The sequence below is a fragment of the Squalius cephalus genome (assembly GCF_949319135.1).
Source record: "Squalius cephalus genome assembly, chromosome: 25".
NCBI lineage: Eukaryota > Metazoa > Chordata > Actinopteri > Cypriniformes > Leuciscidae > Squalius > Squalius cephalus.
In genome coordinates, this window is record NC_137146.1 from 13,351,839 (window position 1) to 13,372,145 (window position 20,307).

At 36.3% G+C, this 20,307-nt stretch overlaps 1 protein-coding gene across 1 annotated transcript; it reads left to right on the top strand.

Annotated features, from left to right (window-relative positions):
- The first annotated feature begins 3,825 nt into the window (after positions 1–3,825).
- tnfrsf11a (tumor necrosis factor receptor superfamily, member 11a, NFKB activator) lies at positions 3,826–19,911 on the top strand. The gene is made up of 10 exons (XM_079862560.1): positions 3,826–4,107; positions 8,955–9,027; positions 9,334–9,456; positions 9,543–9,689; positions 12,252–12,336; positions 12,751–12,827; positions 13,901–14,005; positions 14,098–14,147; positions 14,223–14,931; positions 18,406–19,911. The coding sequence occupies exons 1-10, from the start codon at positions 4,033–4,035 to the stop codon at positions 18,690–18,692; spliced, it is 1,731 nt and encodes a 576-aa protein (XP_079718686.1). The 5' UTR covers positions 3,826–4,032; the 3' UTR covers positions 18,693–19,911.
- Positions 19,912–20,307: the final 396 nt, after the last annotated feature.

Below are 20,307 nucleotides of genomic sequence, written 5' to 3' on the forward strand. Positions count from 1 at the left end.
ATTTATTTTAAGACATTGAAAGCAGTGCAGTAAGCAGACCAATAGCTGAAGATCTAAAATAAGTTAAAAATGTTAAGTAAAAATGTTAATTCATTTAATTGTCTTATTTTTATTTATAAATGAGCTTAAAGGTTAAGTTAACACAACTAAGATTTATTTTGATCTCACATGGCCTGCACTGTGTTGGATTTACTTAAAATGTATATGTGTTGGATTTACTTAAAATGTATATGCACCATTTTTGCATCACACTTTTTAAGTAATCCCAACTTGGAATAATTTTACTTAAAATTAACAAGAAAACCTTTGTTATACGTACTTATATTTTTAAGTAAAGAATGTTGCATGAACTCAAATATTTAAGTACATATAACAAAGGTTTTCTTATTAACTTTAAGTAAAATTATTACAAGTTAGGATTACTTAAAAAGTATGATGCAAAAATGGTGCATATATATTTTAAGTAAATCCAACACATCATTTTTTAGAGTGTAGTTTTGACATTTTATGTAATAATTGTGAGTTTGTCATAATTATAATGACGTTTCCCAAATAAACAATAGTTCTGAGGCACTCAAAGGGAATATAGGTTTAAAAGCCTTTATTTAAACTTGGCTACCCATTTTTAAAGGATAGCCAAGTTTAAATAAAGGCTTTTTAAACCTATATTCCCTTTGAGTGCCTCAGAACTATTGTTTATTTGGGAAACATTTTTGGATCTCCAAGCTGAAGAGCACCAAAGGAACACACCTCTTAATACCCAAGTAGCACTCCTAGTAACTCGTTTGTGGTTATAATAACGTTTGTTCATATGTTGTGGAAATGGCTTCCATATTTATATTTTAAGAGACTTGCTGACCTTGACAGTCATAAGGGTCTGCGGATGCCCTCTCAGTGATGTCATTTCCTGTTCTATACATTTATACTGGTTGCACCACACAACTTTGATTTCGCAAGCAAGTTTTTGACATTTTAAAAAGCAAAAAATTATACCATAAACTACAGTAATTTTTTACGGTTTTCTATCAAAGCATTTAATTCCTTAAAAGAGACGTTTTTTTTCTGTGTTATAATACCAGGATGTCATGCATCACCCTGACTTTTCTTGACTATGCCCCCTAAAAAATATCAGGATGAATTTGGATTCAAAAATCATAACCTATTCACATCAGGTTGGGTTGGTTGGGTGTTGTTTTTGTTTTCATGCTGGAACAATCGGTCTATTATGACATCTCTACAACTGCCTGACAGCAGCTTTGAGGACACCAAGTACTCCTGATTTGCATGCAGGGTGCAGTGGAAGCATGGAGGAGAGCGCATGGATGCCGAAACATGCCCTTGAGCTTTACTGATGACTGTTATTCAAAGCAGGCAGCGAGGGCTTAAAGGAACAGACACGGCAGCATTTTTTTGTGCTTGAAAGCGAGAGGATGGTGAATTAGAGAAACTTCTGGCAATATTTCAAACACCCCACCTATGTCCCAAAAGCATTGCTATGTGTATCTACCCCATTTACCCTCTAAGACAGATGCCAAGTGAGCAATTATGAGTTGACAGTTAAGCAAGATAAGAATTACAGGCAAACAACTCACAGTTTAGCATTAAATAGAGTGACCTTCTGCTCAGAGAGACCACACAGTGGACCACAAGTTTAATCTGAAACATTTATCATTTAGCTATATGATATTCCTCTGAGAATTGTAGAACTCCAGGACCACAAAACCAATCTGGAGAAAAAGTGCACAGTTACATGTTCTACACGGCAGTCAGAAACAGGATTTATACTCTTGAATATTAGCATATGAGCTTGAGGGAAATTAAGGTTTATTTACTGAAATTAATTGAAAAAGCAGGAGCCTACAAAATATTTAATGCATAAAATATGGAGTTTCTCTTAAACACAGTAAATGGCAAACTGCTTGTTTGCGCTACAAACCAGTGTATTTATGATTGTAATAATAAATTACAATAATAGATAACCAGTTTGCACTTTGCAGTATCAAGCGGCATATAGAACTGTTTGTACAACTCAAATAACGACACCAGAAGCCTTGCACATTCAAGTAGCCTAAAAAATGGCTGTGCCCTTGTGTTAAAAATAGTAGGTCCAATTAAATATTTATTTACTTGCACCAACTTTTTAATAAAACGGTTATAAAATCTGACTGGATAAGCCTTGTTTGAAACATTGTAAAATGATCACACTCCTGCACATCTTTTGATTGCCTAACATTTGATTGGATGAAAATCTGTGTAGTGGGGGATGAGTCCTTTTTTTTATCTGGTTACCAAAAGTTGCTGCCAACAAGATTGTAACAAGATTACATGCAAGTTGACTGTAAAAAAAAAAGAAGAAAAAAGAAAAGAAAAAGTCATTTCAACTTAAAGGGGGGGTGAAATGCTATTTCATGCATACTGATTTTTTTACACTGTTAAAGAGTTGGATTCCCATGCTAAACATGGACAAAGTTTCAAAAATTAAGTTGTACGTTTGATGGAGTATTTCTGTGCCAAAAATACTCCTTCCGGTTTGTCACAAGTTTCCGAAAGTTTTTTTCGAGTATGGGCATGTGTGACGTCAGATGGGGCGGAATTTCCTTATGGGTCCTAAGGGCACTCTCCCGGAAGGGCGCGCGCGCACCCGTAGACCAGAGCGACGACGAGCGAGAGAGCGAAAGCAGTACGCCCATCAAAGCTCTGTGCTCGCTGCTAGTGTATTTCGACGATGATTGTTTTATAAACAAGGCCCAGTTCGACGCCGGATTTGCAGATCGTCTAATGCTTAAGGATGGAGCAGTCCCAACGATAAAGGTTAACGGTCGTGCGTTGGAACCGTGAGTAAAACTGCTTCAAATGTCTGTGTGTTGTTAGCTATCGGCGCGTAAGCACAGCCCACACGGCACGCCTCCAGCCACTCGGTTTTTTTCGGAAAGACTCGGAACAGCCTATCTTTCTTTTATAAATATAATAAAACTAAAGACTTTTTGGAGATATGAAGGATGCAATACTACTCTATAGGTACTCAAGATTAACATGAGATTGACTGAAACTGAGTGTTTCACCCCCCCTTTAAATTACATTAAACTGACTTCAAAATGAGTTGAATCTTGCATAACATACAAAAAAAGTTGAAAATTGCTCGCAATGTAAAAACCTAATGTTGTCATAACTTATTGATCATATATATTTTTTGTGTTTAAAATTTAATACTTGCTTCTTGCACAGTATATACTCCCATATTTTCCCCTATTTTGCATATCACGTTTTAACAGTTAGAAATAGATGTCAGAAATCATGGCTGATTTTATTTTAGGTTCACTCACCACACTGGAAATGGAATGGCAAGTCAAGTGCATTCCATTAGGATACAGTATTCCAGCCCTGAGCTGTTGCATAGCCTTTACTTGCAAATAGATATCTTAAACTTTTGATTTATGGGGTTTTCACGCTACCTTACGACTTCAAAAGTAATTTATTTCATCTTCACTGCACCAAAGTGCTACAGAATTGAACAATAATGACAGATAATGATTGTGGCTGCACTTTATTTTACTGTTAGTCCATACTATGAAGCCTATCAATTGCAATAACTTAACTAACTACTAACCCTGAACCGACCCCTAAACTAACCTTAACCCATGTAGTTATTTTATATTGCCCAGTCCATTCATATGTACACTCACTGTAAGTGCACGTACTGTAAAATAAAGTGCAGCCGTGATTGTCTGGTTGTTATGAACGTCACCCCGTTTATATATGTGGAATACTTTGATTACGAGAACTGGGAGGAGCGTGTAAGAAACTGAGCAGCTTCCACATGACTGTAGTGCAGTGGAAACACAGGGAGAGCAGCAGTCGAGGCGTGGGTGAGTGAGTGAACATCATGGGACATGCTCGCTGGGAATGAACTACAGCAGTCTGGAGCTTCATCCCTTCATCCCAAAGCGCACAGACGTCTGCAGCTGATCCTCACTGGACAATACAACAATAGTGAAGCTGAGATTACAGAGTCCTGTTTTAAAGTTTAGAATAATGAGAGTGAATTTTTCAGCTAGTTGGATATTTCAAGGATGGATCACACACTTCGTCCTTGCTCTATGCACGCAGGTATGCTTTTGCGAATGATTCCTTTAGGCTAAACCAAACTTTATTTTTGAATTGCACGGGATTAGGCTAGGCTATTATAAACCGGGAATTTATTATGACCGGGAAATTATGATTTTTCCACTCTTTTTGCTGGAAAAATCCTCATCCTCACAATGCCAAATTGCCTTATTCAACTATTCATTTCAGCACTTTGTTGGGAAAATGGTTTGTGTACATTTAGCGATGTAAGATTCGTGAACGACTTGTTCTTTTGAGTCGGACCTTTGCAGTGAATCTTTAGAACCGGTCTAATCGCTTCGTTCGATCTGACTGAATCGGCTCAAACGGTTCTTGTGTTAACAGCTCAAAGCTGCTCATTGAACCGAGAACAAAACAGTCTCTGCCTTTCGAAAATGCCTAGTTCGAATTAATGAGCCGAGACTCGGTAATGTAAGAGCACTTGGAGTGAAGATTTGACTGATGGGGCGATCAGTAGGCTATGCTAAGTTTTTTTGGGGGCGAACAGTAACAGGCCTAGCCGAATGGCGGAAATGTTACAAATAAAACACAATGTAAATGTGTGACTTTATTGACAGACAGTTGTATCAACACGCACACGAAACGAGTTTTTTAAGCATTTTTTTTTTAAGTGTTGTAGGATATTTTAACATTGTTTAATGTGATTATGCTTAATATAAGATTATGGCTGCAAAACTAAACTGGGACACATTAGTTAAGTCCAAATGATGTCAAGAGAATTAATGAATCATTTCGTTTTTAACCGGTTCATTAAATGAACTGTTCAAAAGAACCGTTTCGCTGAAATGAGTTGAAAATCCCATCACTTTATTTATTTATTTATTAAACATTACAAAGCATTAAAGCAATACAGATAGACATGGGAAAGAAAAAAAAGAAAAAAAGATACACAGACACAAGTTCCCAGGGTAAAAAAAAAAAAAAAAAAAACAAGAACAATGCAATGCATTTACCTTATGAGGACAAAAAGGATGAATATAGAGAGAGTTTCCTATGCTTTGGGATTAACAGAGCTTTGTATAGTTTCCATGTATTTGTCTAGATCATCTTTGAATAGAGAATAGAGAGGTTTAGAGGCAGTAAATTTTTGCTTATGTATGTGAAATTTAGAAGGAAACACAAATTAATTATGTAATATATTGTCCTGTTTTCTCTTTTGAGCAGTCAAACAAACCAAAGAAAACATCTTTAAAACAGAAAGAAAAGTCACTTACAAAATAAGATTGGATAAACATTGACAAATCTGACCAAAATGTCTCTGTGTGGGTGCAAAAACAAGTGAATGACATCTTCCAGGAGAGTGACAAAAACAGCAATTCACTTCAATGTCTGACTTACATTTCCTAAGAAATGCTTTGGTTGGGTAACATTTTGAATTCATTAAAATTGTATTTCTTTTGTTTTATTGGTAAGCATATACTTATGAGACAAAGACCATACTTTTTCCCACAGTAAATTCTCTACAATATTATTCCAGTGTGGTATTACATAAGGAATTGTCATTATCTCTTTCTGGAAGAGAGCTCTGATTTTATAATAATTTTTGTGTTACTCTACTACAGAAAAGCATACATTTCCGATCATTTTGTCAGTTAGGTTCAGTTAGGTTGTTCCATAAGTAATATCTCTGTGTGGAAAAGTTGTGTTTGTATATTAGGGACCGTGAGCATCTGCTTATTAAATTAGAGAGTTTGACAGGGACCTCCAAGGAGAGAGCTGCATACGTGCAGAGTCTCTCTGCAGCCAACAATTGAGTTTCATTTGGGTTTTCATTATTAGAGGATAGAAATTTAGTTTACATCTTGTTTTCTGGTCTTTATTAATTACTACAGTTCCTAAGTATGTAACTTGATCTTTCACAGGGATATTGGGATATCCCATCGCTAAGAAATCTATGTCACAAAACTGAATAGACATACCTAGGCTAGACATTTTTAGGACTGCATGGCGAATTAGCTCACGATGCCCAAACATGTACCCTACTATCCGCTCACTGGGTTTTGAGACGCATCCAAACTCTTTCCTTCCCTGTCATGAGCAGATTTCGGGCCAGATATTAGCTTTTCTGTACTTTTCGCTGAATTGTTGCACACTTTGAGGGGAACTCCATGTACATTTTTCTGGGATTCTGCTTTTTTCATTGTTTTGGATGGTCTTCTTAACCATAAGTGTGAAGTGTGTGGGGTTTTTGTTTATAAGGAATCATTGGATTTTTCAGCCAAATGTAAATTTGATGCTTATCAAATGTAAATTATCATTACATTCACAGGAATTGTGTGAAACTCCAAACTGCATTTACATATAACCTTTTTGATTGAATTAGGCCACAGGATGCAGAGAAATGTTTTTCCCTTGTAAACTCCTAATATAGGAATTTTGTAACATATTTCTGTATTCTAGTTTGCGAAATGAGTCAGTTTTTACTGATACGTATTATTTTTTCAAAGCCCATTTACATTCATTCATTCATTCATTCATTCATTCAGTTGTCTTTCTTAGTTGTCTAATGTCCTGTCAGGTCAAAAGTTTTAACTTGTTTTCTGTTGCATCACACACAGGCCTGAACTTGTGTTTGCCAGGTTGTAGAGTTATGAAAGAAAATGTCAGTATCTGGAAACTTAATTCTGGAAATGGTGCTTCCTATTTCACCCTTCCATAGGGAGAATAATTTTCTTCAGATTCATTTTATTTTATTTTATTTTTTTAGATTTGATTTTATTTGACTTTAGTATAGCTTTATGTTTGTTACCTCATTGTTATCTTTTCCTTTGCATTCATAAACAGAATGAATGCAAAGGAAAGCAACTGAATCACTGTAGTGAACTCCATAGTGCTTTTGCCATATGCAGCTCAAAATGGTGAGACCTTGTGAGAAAAGATTTCTCAATGTCCGGTGTATATTTTCTAACATGTAATTTTTCAGGGCGTCACTGACCATGATCTTATATATTTAGTCAATGAAAATATGTTGTGTTGCCTGAGTATAGCCTTACATTCAAATGTAGGTTCAGAAATGAACTGTAAACATTCCTTTGGTTTCCTGTGTTTTTTCACATGCATCCATCAAAAAGCCTTTAGGTTTTTCAGCAGTGGTAGAAAACCCCTCAGAATAACATCTTTAACTATGATCAACGTCTTAACAAAAACGAAAAGGAGATTATTTTCAATAGTTTCATTTCATGATTTTCATTAGAGTAAATATCATTGGTTTATATTGAGTTTCATAAAAAGACAAGTTTCATCATTTGAATAAATTTGTGTTTTCCTTCCTGATTTTTTTGCTGAATAGTGAACTGCACTAGTCACTTGTTTTGACAAAGCTTGTTGTCATCAACAAATCTGATAAGGATTATTTCCCCATGAATTTCCATGATATCCATGGATTTTTCTGATGATGGATAAATCCATTGATCCTGGTCACATAGGAAAATTTTTGCTTCTGTTTTTTTCCTGGTTTTAGAGAGATAAAGAGAGCATTCAATCATCTTCTAGTCCCCAACAAAAATGATTTCTCTTCCTGCATTTTAAAATCTATATTGTATATGTTGGCTAGAATACAGAAAACTAAGGCTTTGCCAGTGGTGCTGATTTGAAAGCATTTTTTTTTTAATGGTGCTGTGCAAAAAAGTTGAATTTGAGCATTATTTCTACCTAAGAAACACTTAATACCTCAGCCAAGTCCTTTCCACCTTCGCCGAGAGCCCAGTGTGCTGAGCTTGGCACTATTTTCCTTTTTATTGTCTTTTATATGAGTTACGGACGGTTTTTCTCAGATTTACGCTGAATTAAAGGATTGCATTTAATTCTGCCCTGCTGTTAAACCGTGGAATGCCATTGTGGTATCTGGAGGGATGTGGGTGGGTTTTTTGTTTTTTTTGTGCTTTTCTTCTTGTTTTTTTCTTCCTCCGAATTGGGCAATACACCCCCTCCACACATCCACATACACACACTCCCCCACTCTCTTTCATTCCCTGATGCTTTTACCACTCAAATGATCATTATGCCTTAAAGATTCTCATTCCGAGAGCCAACATTTAGATTTCAACATGCCAAACTTTGTGTAGTTTTGAGTTACTGTGTAAATCACCCAACGGACTAGAGATGCAGTGACCCTAAAAAAGTATTGCTTAAGACACAAGACAAAATGCCTGAATGCCATTGCATCAATTATCATTTTTTTTTTCAAGAAAGCCCATTTCACAATAGAACAATAATAATTAAAATCAAACTTGATGGGAAATTACTTTATGTTGACTAAAAGTCTGGACCCTTTGGTTAAAAGCTGTTATAAACCTAACTCGGAAAACTGAAGATTGCTGTTTGTTTTATATTGGAATGGAAAGAAAATATCAGCAACGAAAATACACTACCATTCTTAAAATATAGATTTTAAGTTTGGGGTTGGAAAGAATATTTCATGTATTTGAAAGACATCTCATATGCGGAAGTATTCATTTATTTATAAAAAAAAAGTAGTGTAATTAATTTCTTTTGACAGGTAGTGTAAATGTTATATAAAACAGACAGATTTTGATTATTGCATTATTAATATTTTAACACCAGATCTGGTCTTTTGACACAATTTACTTGTATTTTGATTACCTCTCTCTCATGATAAATAAAAAATATTATAAAACCTCCCATGGGTGACCTTATCATATTACTATATCTTACTATGATATTAGTTGTAGTCATTTTTGTTGCTGTTGATGTGACTTCATCTGCAAATGCTTTTATGCAAAGTGACTTACAAATGAGTTACATCACAAGCATTTTATCATACAAGAGCCAATGTGTTCGTTTAACTATTGTTAAACATTTCATTTCAGGCAGGACTGGCCATAAGCTGCCAACAGAACGAGTACGAGCACAATGGGGGATGCTGCCAAAAATGTGAACCAGGTGAGCAGTAATACAGACTAGTTCATTATACTATGAAGAACAACCCATCCGTTCATTCATTCATTCATTTCATGGTGTGAGTGAAGCTGATGTCTGGGAAAAACAAGATCAGGTCAAAATTTGCTGGTTTTTCCCATTTGAAAAAGCAGAAGGATGAGGGAAAGAGGAAGAGGCCTTCACACACCCAAAAGAACTATAACATACCATGACTTCCTTCTACCAAAAAATATAGAATATATGTATTAACTGACCTTTTGCAAACCCATTTTACATCTTTAGTTCAGTAAGATTTTCCTTTGAATGCAGGAAAATACATCGTTTCCCATTGCGACGGGAGTCCGACAATGTGCCGTGATTGTGCCCGTGATGAGTACCAGCCGGACTGGAACAGTGACACTAAGTGTATTCGTCAGAAGTTCTGCGATGAGGGTCAGTGTCGCATAATGCGTGTAAAGAAAGAGTATGGTTTGATTTTGCATTATCTCTTAACACCCGCCATCAATCTTCCTCTGCAGGGAAAGGATTTAACCGTACCCTTCCACACAACCCCACCGCGGCGGAACCGTGTCGGTGCAAGCAGGGCTTCCACTGCTCCCTGATCAACTGCGAGTACTGTGAGGCCATTCAAAGATGTCCTGCTGGAGAAGGAGTCGTGATGGGTGGTAAGAGCTTGTGGTCACTCTACACAAAGTAAACATGTTTACGGGCAAATGAGAAAGATTCTTACTCTGGTAAAGGGATAGTTCACAAAGGTGTGAAAATGATGACAGAATTTTCATTTTAGGGTGAACTATCCCTTTAGTAGGTTCATTTGGAAGTTTAATGTGGGAGACATTAATCATGTGGCTTATAGATAGATGAAGTGTACCCGTAATTGAGAGTGCAGTAAATCAGTGGCTGTTCCAGCTCTGTGGTGTGGAGCACGAGGTTTAGTGCCAAATCGAAAGGAACATCATAATACAGTTCTCAGAAATGAATGTGGACACACTGTAGTTTACATTTTATCATTAGTATCTTGACATTTACACTTTGTAGATTATAGGCTTTGTCTATCTATCTATCTATCTATCTATCTATCTATCTATCTATCTATCTATCTATCTATCTATCTATCTATCTATCTATCTATCTATCTATCTGTCTGTCTGTCTGTCTGTTTATCTATCTATCTATCTGTCTATCTATCTATCTGTCTGTCTGTCTGTTTATCTATCTGTCTATTTATCTATCCATCGTCCATCCAGGCTTGAATATTTTCAGGACAATGCAATAGACATTATACAACAGGAAGTAAATAAGATGCTAAAAACAGAAATACAAATGAGAAGAAAATGAGTATGAAAAATAAAAAGGAAATAAAGTTACAGTTTTTTTTTCCGCTTTGGTACTATTTTCACAAGTAAGGTGTACATTTTCAAAACTCTTTGTACAAAAATCTAAATTGATCACACTTTTAACCCTTACGAAAAAAAGTTTATTCAAGTGTTCTATTAGTATACTTCTTTTAAACTAAAAATAAGAAAGTATACTTTCAGTCTACATTTTATATACTTCTCAAAAATATACTTTATGTACTAGTATATATTATCTAGTACAGATGCATTACAAATGAGAAACCTAGTTGTGTACTTTGTTTACTACTCTTACACTTATACACTATACACTTATACACTATTACACTTATAGTACACTATACTTTTATATACTAAAAGTGGGCCAATTTAGTCCCAAGCAGTATTGAAATAGTACACTTACAAGTTTACTACAAGTACACATTGATATCAGTATACTTACTACATAAAGTATATTAAAAATATACTTGAACATTACTTAAGTATACTTCATAAAATTAACTTGAAGTATACTTCTTTTTCGCAAGGGAACACAGCTAGTAATTCTTTCAAAACCTGATCCCATGCTTTCATCACAGTTATACACATTTCAGTTCATTATTGTAATATGTAATGAGAACATTTGGTTTAATCACCGAAACACAACAGTATGATCTTCTTTAAATTTAATACTTTTAACAATCAGTTCATTCAACAGCAGACAATGCAAGATACATGTTTCAAATCACCCTTGTTGGTGAAATAATTACAGTAATATAGGCTACAGATGCCACATTAGAAAATACACTTACATGACCTAACTTATGTAATTGAATCCATAATGTTTGTAATCGTATCTATCTAGTGTGTGTGATGAAGTTATGAAACTGCCATGAAGTTTTGTGCTAGAATAGAGTTTGCTGGCAGTACAGTAAAGCCTCTCACTGTCCCATATGACTGAATCTATACTGTAGTTGACATTTATAGGGGTAAGTTACAGTAATGTGGCAATCTCTAGCATGGTAATCTGTTTACAGTATCACAAGGCATGCATACTGTAATGTTAAATGCTGTATTTGATGCCATCTGTCTCCCTTGACGCATTTCCTCTCCCTTGAACTCTATCCTGATTTATGTTCACAAATTGCAAATTTCTCTCTCTCTCTCTCTCTCTCTCTCTCTCTCTCTCTCTCTCTCTCTCTCTCTCTCTCTCTCTCTCTCTCTCTCTCTCTCTCTCTCTCTCTCTCTCTCTCTCTCTCTCTCTCTCTCTCTCTCTCTCTCTCTCTCTCTCTCTCTCTCTCTCTCTCTTGCACAAACACACACATGCATGTGCACACACTTTGGACATAGTGGTGGTTATTATCTATTAATCACTTATGTAAAAAGAATTCATTACATTTGGTAATCCATAGCGGAAAATTGTGAACAAGTTCTATAGAAACAGTCTATAGAATCAATATCTAGGTGTACCAAATGATTCATTGATCAACCATTAGGTTCAGTTGGATTATATAATAGGCAAATGTATTGAACTGAACGAGAAGAGATGCAAATCAAAAGTTTGATAGTAAGAGCTTTATGAAAGGCAGTTGAATGAATTATTTATATAGATGAAACACTTATTTTGTGTTGTGAAAAGAATACTTTGTGATTTTGTGTGTTGTACTAACAGTTGAAAACATGCTGAAAAGTTTTTAAAAGTACACTTTTGATGATCTATTGCGATATTAGTGCTAAGAGTTTTAAAAAAATTTACACCTTGTGAAAATAGTACCAAAGTGAATAAAAAAAACCTATTATCTAGATATGATAAATAAGAATATGCTTTTAAGTGTGCTAAGTGTAAGTCTGTCTCTCTATCTATAAGCCTTTATCACTCTCTCTTCATTTTAGAGACTGGCAGAGCTTCCTGTGTGACTTGCCTACCTGGATTTTTCTCAGATTCTGAATCAATAGAATCCTGCAAGAAATGGACAGAGTGAGTATGCCTCTCTATCTAAGCTTAAAAAGTCAGTTCTTATTAAAAAATTACAATAACAGCTCAATAGGTTTAACAACAGTTGGGAGTGTGTGCCACAAAGATGCCTGTCCTCTGCGTCACACATGCAGATCTTTGCTTTAACAGGGCTCATTTGCAAAGTCACAGCTCTCATTCTCACAGGCGTTGTTTGTCTGGGGAAGGTCTCAGGCATGCTCTGTCATTTTTTAAAGCCCCCGCAGTCTTACCGCACTCTGGTATTATGATTAATTCCTCCACCACTTCCCCCTAGAAAGAGCCCCTTTTCTTTCTTTCATTTGTGGTTGCTCTTAGAGGAGAAAATTGAGACGGATCAAACCAGAAGTGGCCAGGCTATTGGGCTGTCTTGTATTGATATGTCTAATTCTCTTCCAGTTGTAAAGCGATTGGCAAGACCGAAAAACAGCCAGGAAGCACTGAGACAGATGTAGTGTGTGGACTCCATTCTCCTGGTAGGTTATATAAAATCTTTATGTTCGGCCTCATAGTTAACGATTATACACTACCATTCAAAAAGTTTGGGGTTGGTTGCATACTCTACTCACCAGAGCTGCAATTATTTGATCAAAAATACAGTAAAAAACAGCAATATTGTGAAATTATGTTACATCTTTTGGAAATCAATGCACCAAATTCTTTAAAGTACTGATAAAAATTTCTTTTAGGATTCTTACTGACCCTAGCCTGGCTAACGTCAGACCTCTTCTCATTGAGACGTGGTCTGGGAACCACATGTTCATTTTCTCGTATTTGAGGCGTGGTTTACGAATGCCCAGAGCCGTTTATTGGGCGCTACGAATGTCTATCAAATGCGCCTGTACGTAGCTCATAGCCAATCGTTTCAATTATACCAGATGACGTATGTAGAGCGACAGAAATTCGACGAAATAAACTACTTAGAACACTATCTAAGGCTGCATCGAAAGGTAACTTCGCGTCTGATGCCATGTCGGATCCATAGATATAAACAAACTGCTTCAGTGTGTCGCATAGACGTCGTCATCGTCTTGCTGCTCCCTCCCCGTTCTGTGATTGGTTCCCTTTTGAGGGGAAAATCTGGTCCATGGTATCCAGGCTGCCTAGCAGCGTGAATAAAATCGCGCTGCGCTCAAGGCAGCATGGGGAAACCCAGGCTAACTGACCCCTATAAAAAAAAAATACAAAAAAAAAAAAAAAAAAAATATATATATATATATATATATATATAATATATATATATATATATTTTTTTTTTTTTTTCTTAAAATCTGCCAATGTTAAATGACTATAAAAGTCAATGTAAAATTGGTTTAAAAAAAAAGCTAAAAATGACTAGGAACCCATATTTTATGTGTTGGCTGGTATCTGTAATGTCTGGTAGGATTAGTCTGGATGTGTTTCTTTGTTGCTCAAGCAGTTTCGCCTCTCATCCAAGAGCAATAAATGTGATTGAGCAACAGAGACAAACTTTACTAAACCCTCTATGATGACCTGAATAACAGAACCTTCACAGACCGGTGTAACGAATAAACCCAAACTTCCTCAGGTATGACACCCTGGGTGCTTGTGGCCATCCTCTCGGTCATCATCGTGGTATCTCTGGTCGTTCTCTTCTTGTTTTGCTGCAAAGATAAGCTGAACTTCCTCTCAGGTAAATGTTGTTCAGGATCATGTTTGTTTGCTACAATTTGTGTTAGATTCCTGTCTATCTTGTTAATTAAAGCTTATTCTCTGACTCCACAGTAAATCTACGCACCTGCGTCCAAAACCTAAAAGGAAGCAGGAATCGACAGGTAAGTAATAATATCTGAAAACTTGTTTTAAAACCTAGCGATGCATAAAGACTTACCAACCCTGCTTTCTTGTAGGAAACTGTGACTTCATATCACTTTAAAAACGGTCTGCAAACCCACCCTTTAATCTGCCAAGAAAGAACCCCTCCGGAGTCCCTGATCATGTGTCCCAGCACCACATTAACCATCCCAGAAATGTCAGATTGCACGGACCAAGATCAGGACCGAGCCGAAACCTCGTCGGGGAGCTCCAGCGTGGACTCCGGATGCGGGCCGTCGTCCCCCCTGTCAGGAAGCTCCTGCAGCTGTGTGCTTTCCATGAAGGAGCCCATAGAGGTGGGAGAGAACGAGGACTGCAGTCAGCTGGTCGCCACGGGCCTGGCGTCGTGCAGCTCCTGCAGGACAGGGGACGCCACGGGAAACGTGCAGGTTATCGGCCTGAAAGAGCCTCTGCTGTGTGAGAGCTGCTCGCTGGACGGCCCGCCCGCATGCGATTACGTGGATCTGCAGCGCTCGCAGGAACTCTACCTGGACTACAGCAGCCCTGCTGGCAAGGAAGCCATGTCGGAGATGAGAGGCGTCAACGGGGACCGAGGTTTGGTCGAGGGGCTGTATAGACAGAACGAACCTTGTTGCTGCAGCATAGACTCCACCACCGTTCCCCCTTTGCCGTCTGTCAGCGCTAATGACCAGGGCCTTTCACTGATCCACAGCGATGACCGCAAACTGTCGGACCCTGACGCGGAGTACCAGAACCAGTGCTCGGATGCCGCCCTCACATCCGGTAAGACATTAACACACGCAAAAAACGTGACAAAATAAATGAGAAGTTGTCTGTGCATCTGAGGTATTCGAAGCTGTTGCTAGTCACAGGATTCTGTTGAACTCATTTGGCACGCTTATGCCAGATTTACAAGCAATGCCGTGCGATTCGATTGCAAATGGGCAAAAACAGTATGATATGATGAAAGATTGGAAACGATCAAAGACGTGACCTCTCAGTTATAGAGGGTTAAAAATGCAGAGTGGGAGTCATTTTGGAAACAGATGGCCGAGCTAACAAACTGGATCAGCTGATGATGTTTTGCATTGAATTACTCACTATTTATTGCATTTCTAGATCACTGGATCCATATGTAAAACCTTTAAAAGTGCTAGAAAACAGCCCTTATTATATGTTTATGTTTCTTTACTAATAAATTTAACTACTACTAATAAATTAATATATAGATAATATTATATAATTGTATATAAAACATAATTATTTGTATAAATAATAGTAAAAATATATATACAAATCTACGAGAGAGAGAGAGAGAGAGAGAGAGATAGAGAGAGAGAGAGAGAGAGAGAAGATAGGATACAAGGACATATTAAATTGATCAAAAGTGACTGTAAAGACAATAAAATGTTAGAAAAGATTTCTGTTTACAAAAATAACTTTTCTATTCATCACAGAATCCTGATAAAATGCATAACGGTTTTCACAATAAAATATTAAGCAGCACAACTGTTTTCAACATTGATTATAATAAGAAATGTTTATTGAGCAGTGAGCACCAAATCAGGATATTAAAATGATTACTGAAGGATCATGTGACACTGAAGAATGAGTACATTACCATCACAGGAATAAATCACATTTTAAAATTATTTGAAGTTATTTTAAATTGTGATAATATTTCACAGTATTACCGTTTTTATTGCATTTTTTATTTTAAAAAGTTGCCGCCTTGGTGAACATAAGGATACCCCCCCCCCCCCCCCCCCAAAAAAAACTGTTTAAATTTAATTTAATTTATTATTTATAATCAAAATTATTGGCAAAATAAATGTTTCCATATCAGTAACGTTATTTCAAAGTGTCTGTTTTACTCGTATTCCATCCTATTGTTATTAATTACATCTCTGCAAAGGAATTACACAATGTATAAACGTGTAGCTCATTTGTATTATTCAGTCATTTCTTATGTAAATACACAGTAACCTGAACACTATAGAATAAAGCATTACAGCTTGTATTAATAATTAGAACAAGCACATTCAGGTCATGTGCATTCCAGTAAGTCGTGTTTGTGAAAATATGGCAGGCAGCCACAGCAAAGAGTGGGAGTAAATGGCTAAATGACTAAAAGATGTGTGAAATGTGAGTCACTGATAGTCTGTGTGTATATTCGGAGAGAAAAAAAAAGGAACCATATAATCTGTCCATGTTGAAGTTTTAAGTGGAAGGAAGCTGTTTCGTTGCTCAAAAGGGATTAACACAAAAACAGCATTTTTTGCCATGTCAGTGCTTATGTGGCATTATTAGCTTCCAGTTTGTAATGTAGACTATTTATGGAGACCACTAAACATCTAAAGCAGTAGTGCAGCGTATTCACACGCAAGACATCAGCAAGACTACAAAGCCGTTTCCTTGTATGACTAAATATGGTTACATTAATATGCAAAATGTTTAGCCTTGAAAATGTTCAACTTCCAGGAGTGTTAATAGTGTTAACTATTGTAGCATAAAAGTTTGTAAATATATATGTAAGTTTTATATATAATATATATATATATATATATTTATCTGGTCAGAATTATTTGCCCCCTTGGTAAATATGATCAAAGATGGCTGTGAAAAATAAATCTGCATTGTTTATCGTTTTGATATTTTCTATAAAAAAAAGCAAAAATCGAACCTTTTATTGAAGTAAAATAATTGAAAGTGGGGGGGAAATCACATTGTGAAATAATTATTTGCCCCCTTTTATTAAATACTTTTTGCAACCTCATTTTTCCAAGATAACAGCTCTGAGTCTTCTTCTATAATGCCTGATGAGTTTGGAGATCACCTGACAAGAGATCGGAGACCATTCCTCCATACAGAATCTCTCCAGATCCTTCAGATTCCCAGATCCATGTTGGCACTTCTTCTCGTCAACCCACTCATTTTCTATAGGGTTCAGGTCAGGGACTGGGATGGCCATTGCAGATGCTTGGTTTTGTGCTCAGTGACCCATTTTTGTTTTGATTTTGATGTTTGGTTGGATCACTGTCCTGTTGAAGATCCAAACATGGCCCGTTATAAGATTTGTAGCAGAGGTTGCCAGGTTTAGATTTTTTATCTGTTGGAATTTGATCGAATCCATGATGTCATGTATCTGAACAAGATGTCCAGGACCTCTGGCAGAACATTAGGCCCACAGCTTTAAAGATACAGCAGAGTATTTCATGTTACACATGGGGTACTTTTTTATCCCTGTGTGCACCAATCCCATATTAAGTGTTTGCTGCCAAAAAAGATAACGTTTTTTTCCCCGCTTCATCTGACCTGATGATCTGGACAGATGAGAATAAAAAGAGAACTTTTTGGCAGCAAACTCTTTTTGTGACAGCAACCCTATTCTGTATGGAGGAATGGTCTCTGATCTCTTGTCAGGTGTTCTCCAAACTCATCAGGCATTATAGGAGAAGACTCAGAGCTGTTATCTTGGAAAAAGGAGGTTGCAAAAAGTATTTAATAAAAGGGGGCAAATAATTGTTCCCAATGTGTTTTGGAGAAAAACACATTTATTTCATGTGATCCCCCCCCCCCCCCCCTTAATTTTTTTTACTTCAAAGGTTAGATTTATATATATATATATGTATGTATGTATGTATGTATGTATGTATGTATGTATGTATGTATGTATGTATGTATGTATGTATGTATGTATGTATGTATGTATGTATGTATGTATGTATGTATGTATGTGTGTGTGTGTGTGTGTGTGTGTGTGTGTGTGTATATGTATATTTATATATATATATATATATATATATATATATATCAGATTACGCACATATATTAAATAAACAAAAACTTTTATGTTCGATGCAATTAATCGATTTGACAGCAAAAATAAAATAAAAAAATTAATCGCGATTAATCAATTTGACAGCACTAATATATATATATATATATATATATATATATATATATATATATATATATATATTAATTTCTCATTTTCATATATTTTATATTTACATTTTATATTTATATTTACATTTTATATTTTTTCATATATATATATGAAAATGAAAATGAGAAATTAGCTGAAATAAAATAAGTTTAAATATGAACAAAAATAGTATATCAGTGGTAGCCTACTAAAATAATGTTAATTTGTCTCCAGGAAAGGAATGAATATTTAGTTCATGGAAATATTGCAATACTATTTCTGCCTCCTTCCGCTAACACCAGTTCTGATGCGTTGTCTATTTTTGTCAGGTCAGGTGACAGGAAACAACAACACTACTTTTATCTCCAGCGGGCAGGTGATGAATTTCAGCGGCGAGGTCATCGTGGTCTACGTCAGTCAGACATCACTGGGCAGCAGCGGGGGGACAGACGAACCCTTCAGCTGCCCGGTTCAGGAACAGTCTAACGAGGACAGCTTTCCAAGTGAACCCAAATCTAACGCGAGCACAACACCGCAGGCCAAGAGCACAAACGGACACGTGGAAAAACACCTGCCCGTACAGGAAATGACCAACGACTGGTCCTGGCAGAAATAATAATAAAAAAAGATGCAAACATTTCCTACTGGACAGGAATGGACTTTTTAAAATGATTATTATTGATTAATGTTCTCCGTATGAGTGCTATTTCATGAAAAAAATGCTGTGCATTTGTTGACCTTTGTATTTATATAGTATAAATTAGGTAGCCTACTTGTTGTCAGCTTTGAGAGGATTTCTATGGTGCGGATGCTATTGATCTGATGACAGCGAAAGTCCAGAACATTGATTTCAGAATAAAGAGTGGCTTGGTGCGACATGAAGCCAAACTCAGGCCAAAGACAATGATATAGCACAAACGTAGCCATTACAACAAAAGCTTGATGTTTTTCGTTGTCCCTTTCTCTTGGCCTTCTCTGAAATTGAGCTATCGTCCCGTACCTCATGGCAAGAACCGTTTTATGGTGTTGTTAAATCTCAGACTATTAATAACATGGAAATTACAAATGGGGATGTTGATTTGTGGTGTTTATATTTTTAAAAAACTATTTGTTAATCATTTTTTTTTGTTATTTATCGTGCCTTTTTTGTGCAAACCGCAAACCCGACAAGTCAGTCTAACTGGAGCAGAACATGTTATCACGGACATTATTCACAAACATAATGTATATAGTGATTGAAAAATCAATGTTCTGATACGAATGGTGATTTTCTCCACCCTTTACTGTAAATAAAGCTTGTTTGTATGAAACAATTTATTTCCCTTAAATGAGTGTGATGGTATGAGAAAGCTATTTGGTTTTAGTGATATGCTGTGTTTATTGCTTGTGCATCACTAACCACATGTGCGGTAAAACCTCTGTATTTGGGCAAAACCAATGTTGACATAATGCATATAAATAGCTGTGAATCGTTACCAGCTGTCGCGAGCTCAATGCAAACACAAGTACAGTGTTTAGCCGCATGAGGTGAGAATTCCACCAAAAGCTGCTGGATGTTCAGCTGTGATTGGGATAATCACAAGTCTGGGATGGCAACAGACACAAACAATGAAAATTGTTGTTGAGTTCTGTCTGCCAAAACAGGAACTTATGACTGGTTTTTTAATGTGGTTCTGCTCAAGGAGCCTTGAAGTTCAGGCACATTTGGTGACTCGTGACTAACAGTGAATGTTGAATGTTGAATTGTCCTGCCATCTAGTGGAAAGCTATTGTAATAAGCGTAGGAATTTGTTGAAATGGATCCACTAGTGAGGGACCCCCTAAAAAAAAAAGAAGACATTTTTAAGACATTTTGGTTACAATTTATTTGGTAACACTTTATTTCACAGTGTCCTTGTTACATGTTACATGTCGTTACTGTAGCAATAACGGTAAATTATGCATAATTACATGTACCCTAAACCAAACCCCAATCCTAACCCTAACCCTATAGTAAGTACATGTAGTTCATTATTATTACTCTGTACTTAAATGTATAATTACACTGTAACACGGACACCTTAAAATAAAGTGAAACCCTTTATTTTGAGGTGACATAGTTACATTGTAGCCTTCTTACTCATTTAAGTACAGAGTAATATTAATTAACTATATGTACTTATAGAGTTACGGTTAGTGTTTTGTTAAGTTACTTGTTATACATCATTTACTGTTATTACTATAAGAAAATG

Excerpts from the sequence above, each read along its gene's own strand:
- tnfrsf11a (XM_079862560.1), top strand. The coding sequence starts at position 4,033 with ATGAGAGTGAATTTTTCAGCTAGTTGGATATTTCAAGGATGGATCACA. Across the intron at positions 4,108-8,954 it reads TCCTTGCTCTATGCACGCAG|GCAGGACTGGCCATAAGCTG; the intron begins GTATGCTTTTGC and ends ATTTCATTTCAG. Across the intron at positions 12,828-13,900 it reads GTGTGGACTCCATTCTCCTG|GTATGACACCCTGGGTGCTT; the intron begins GTAGGTTATATA and ends AAACTTCCTCAG.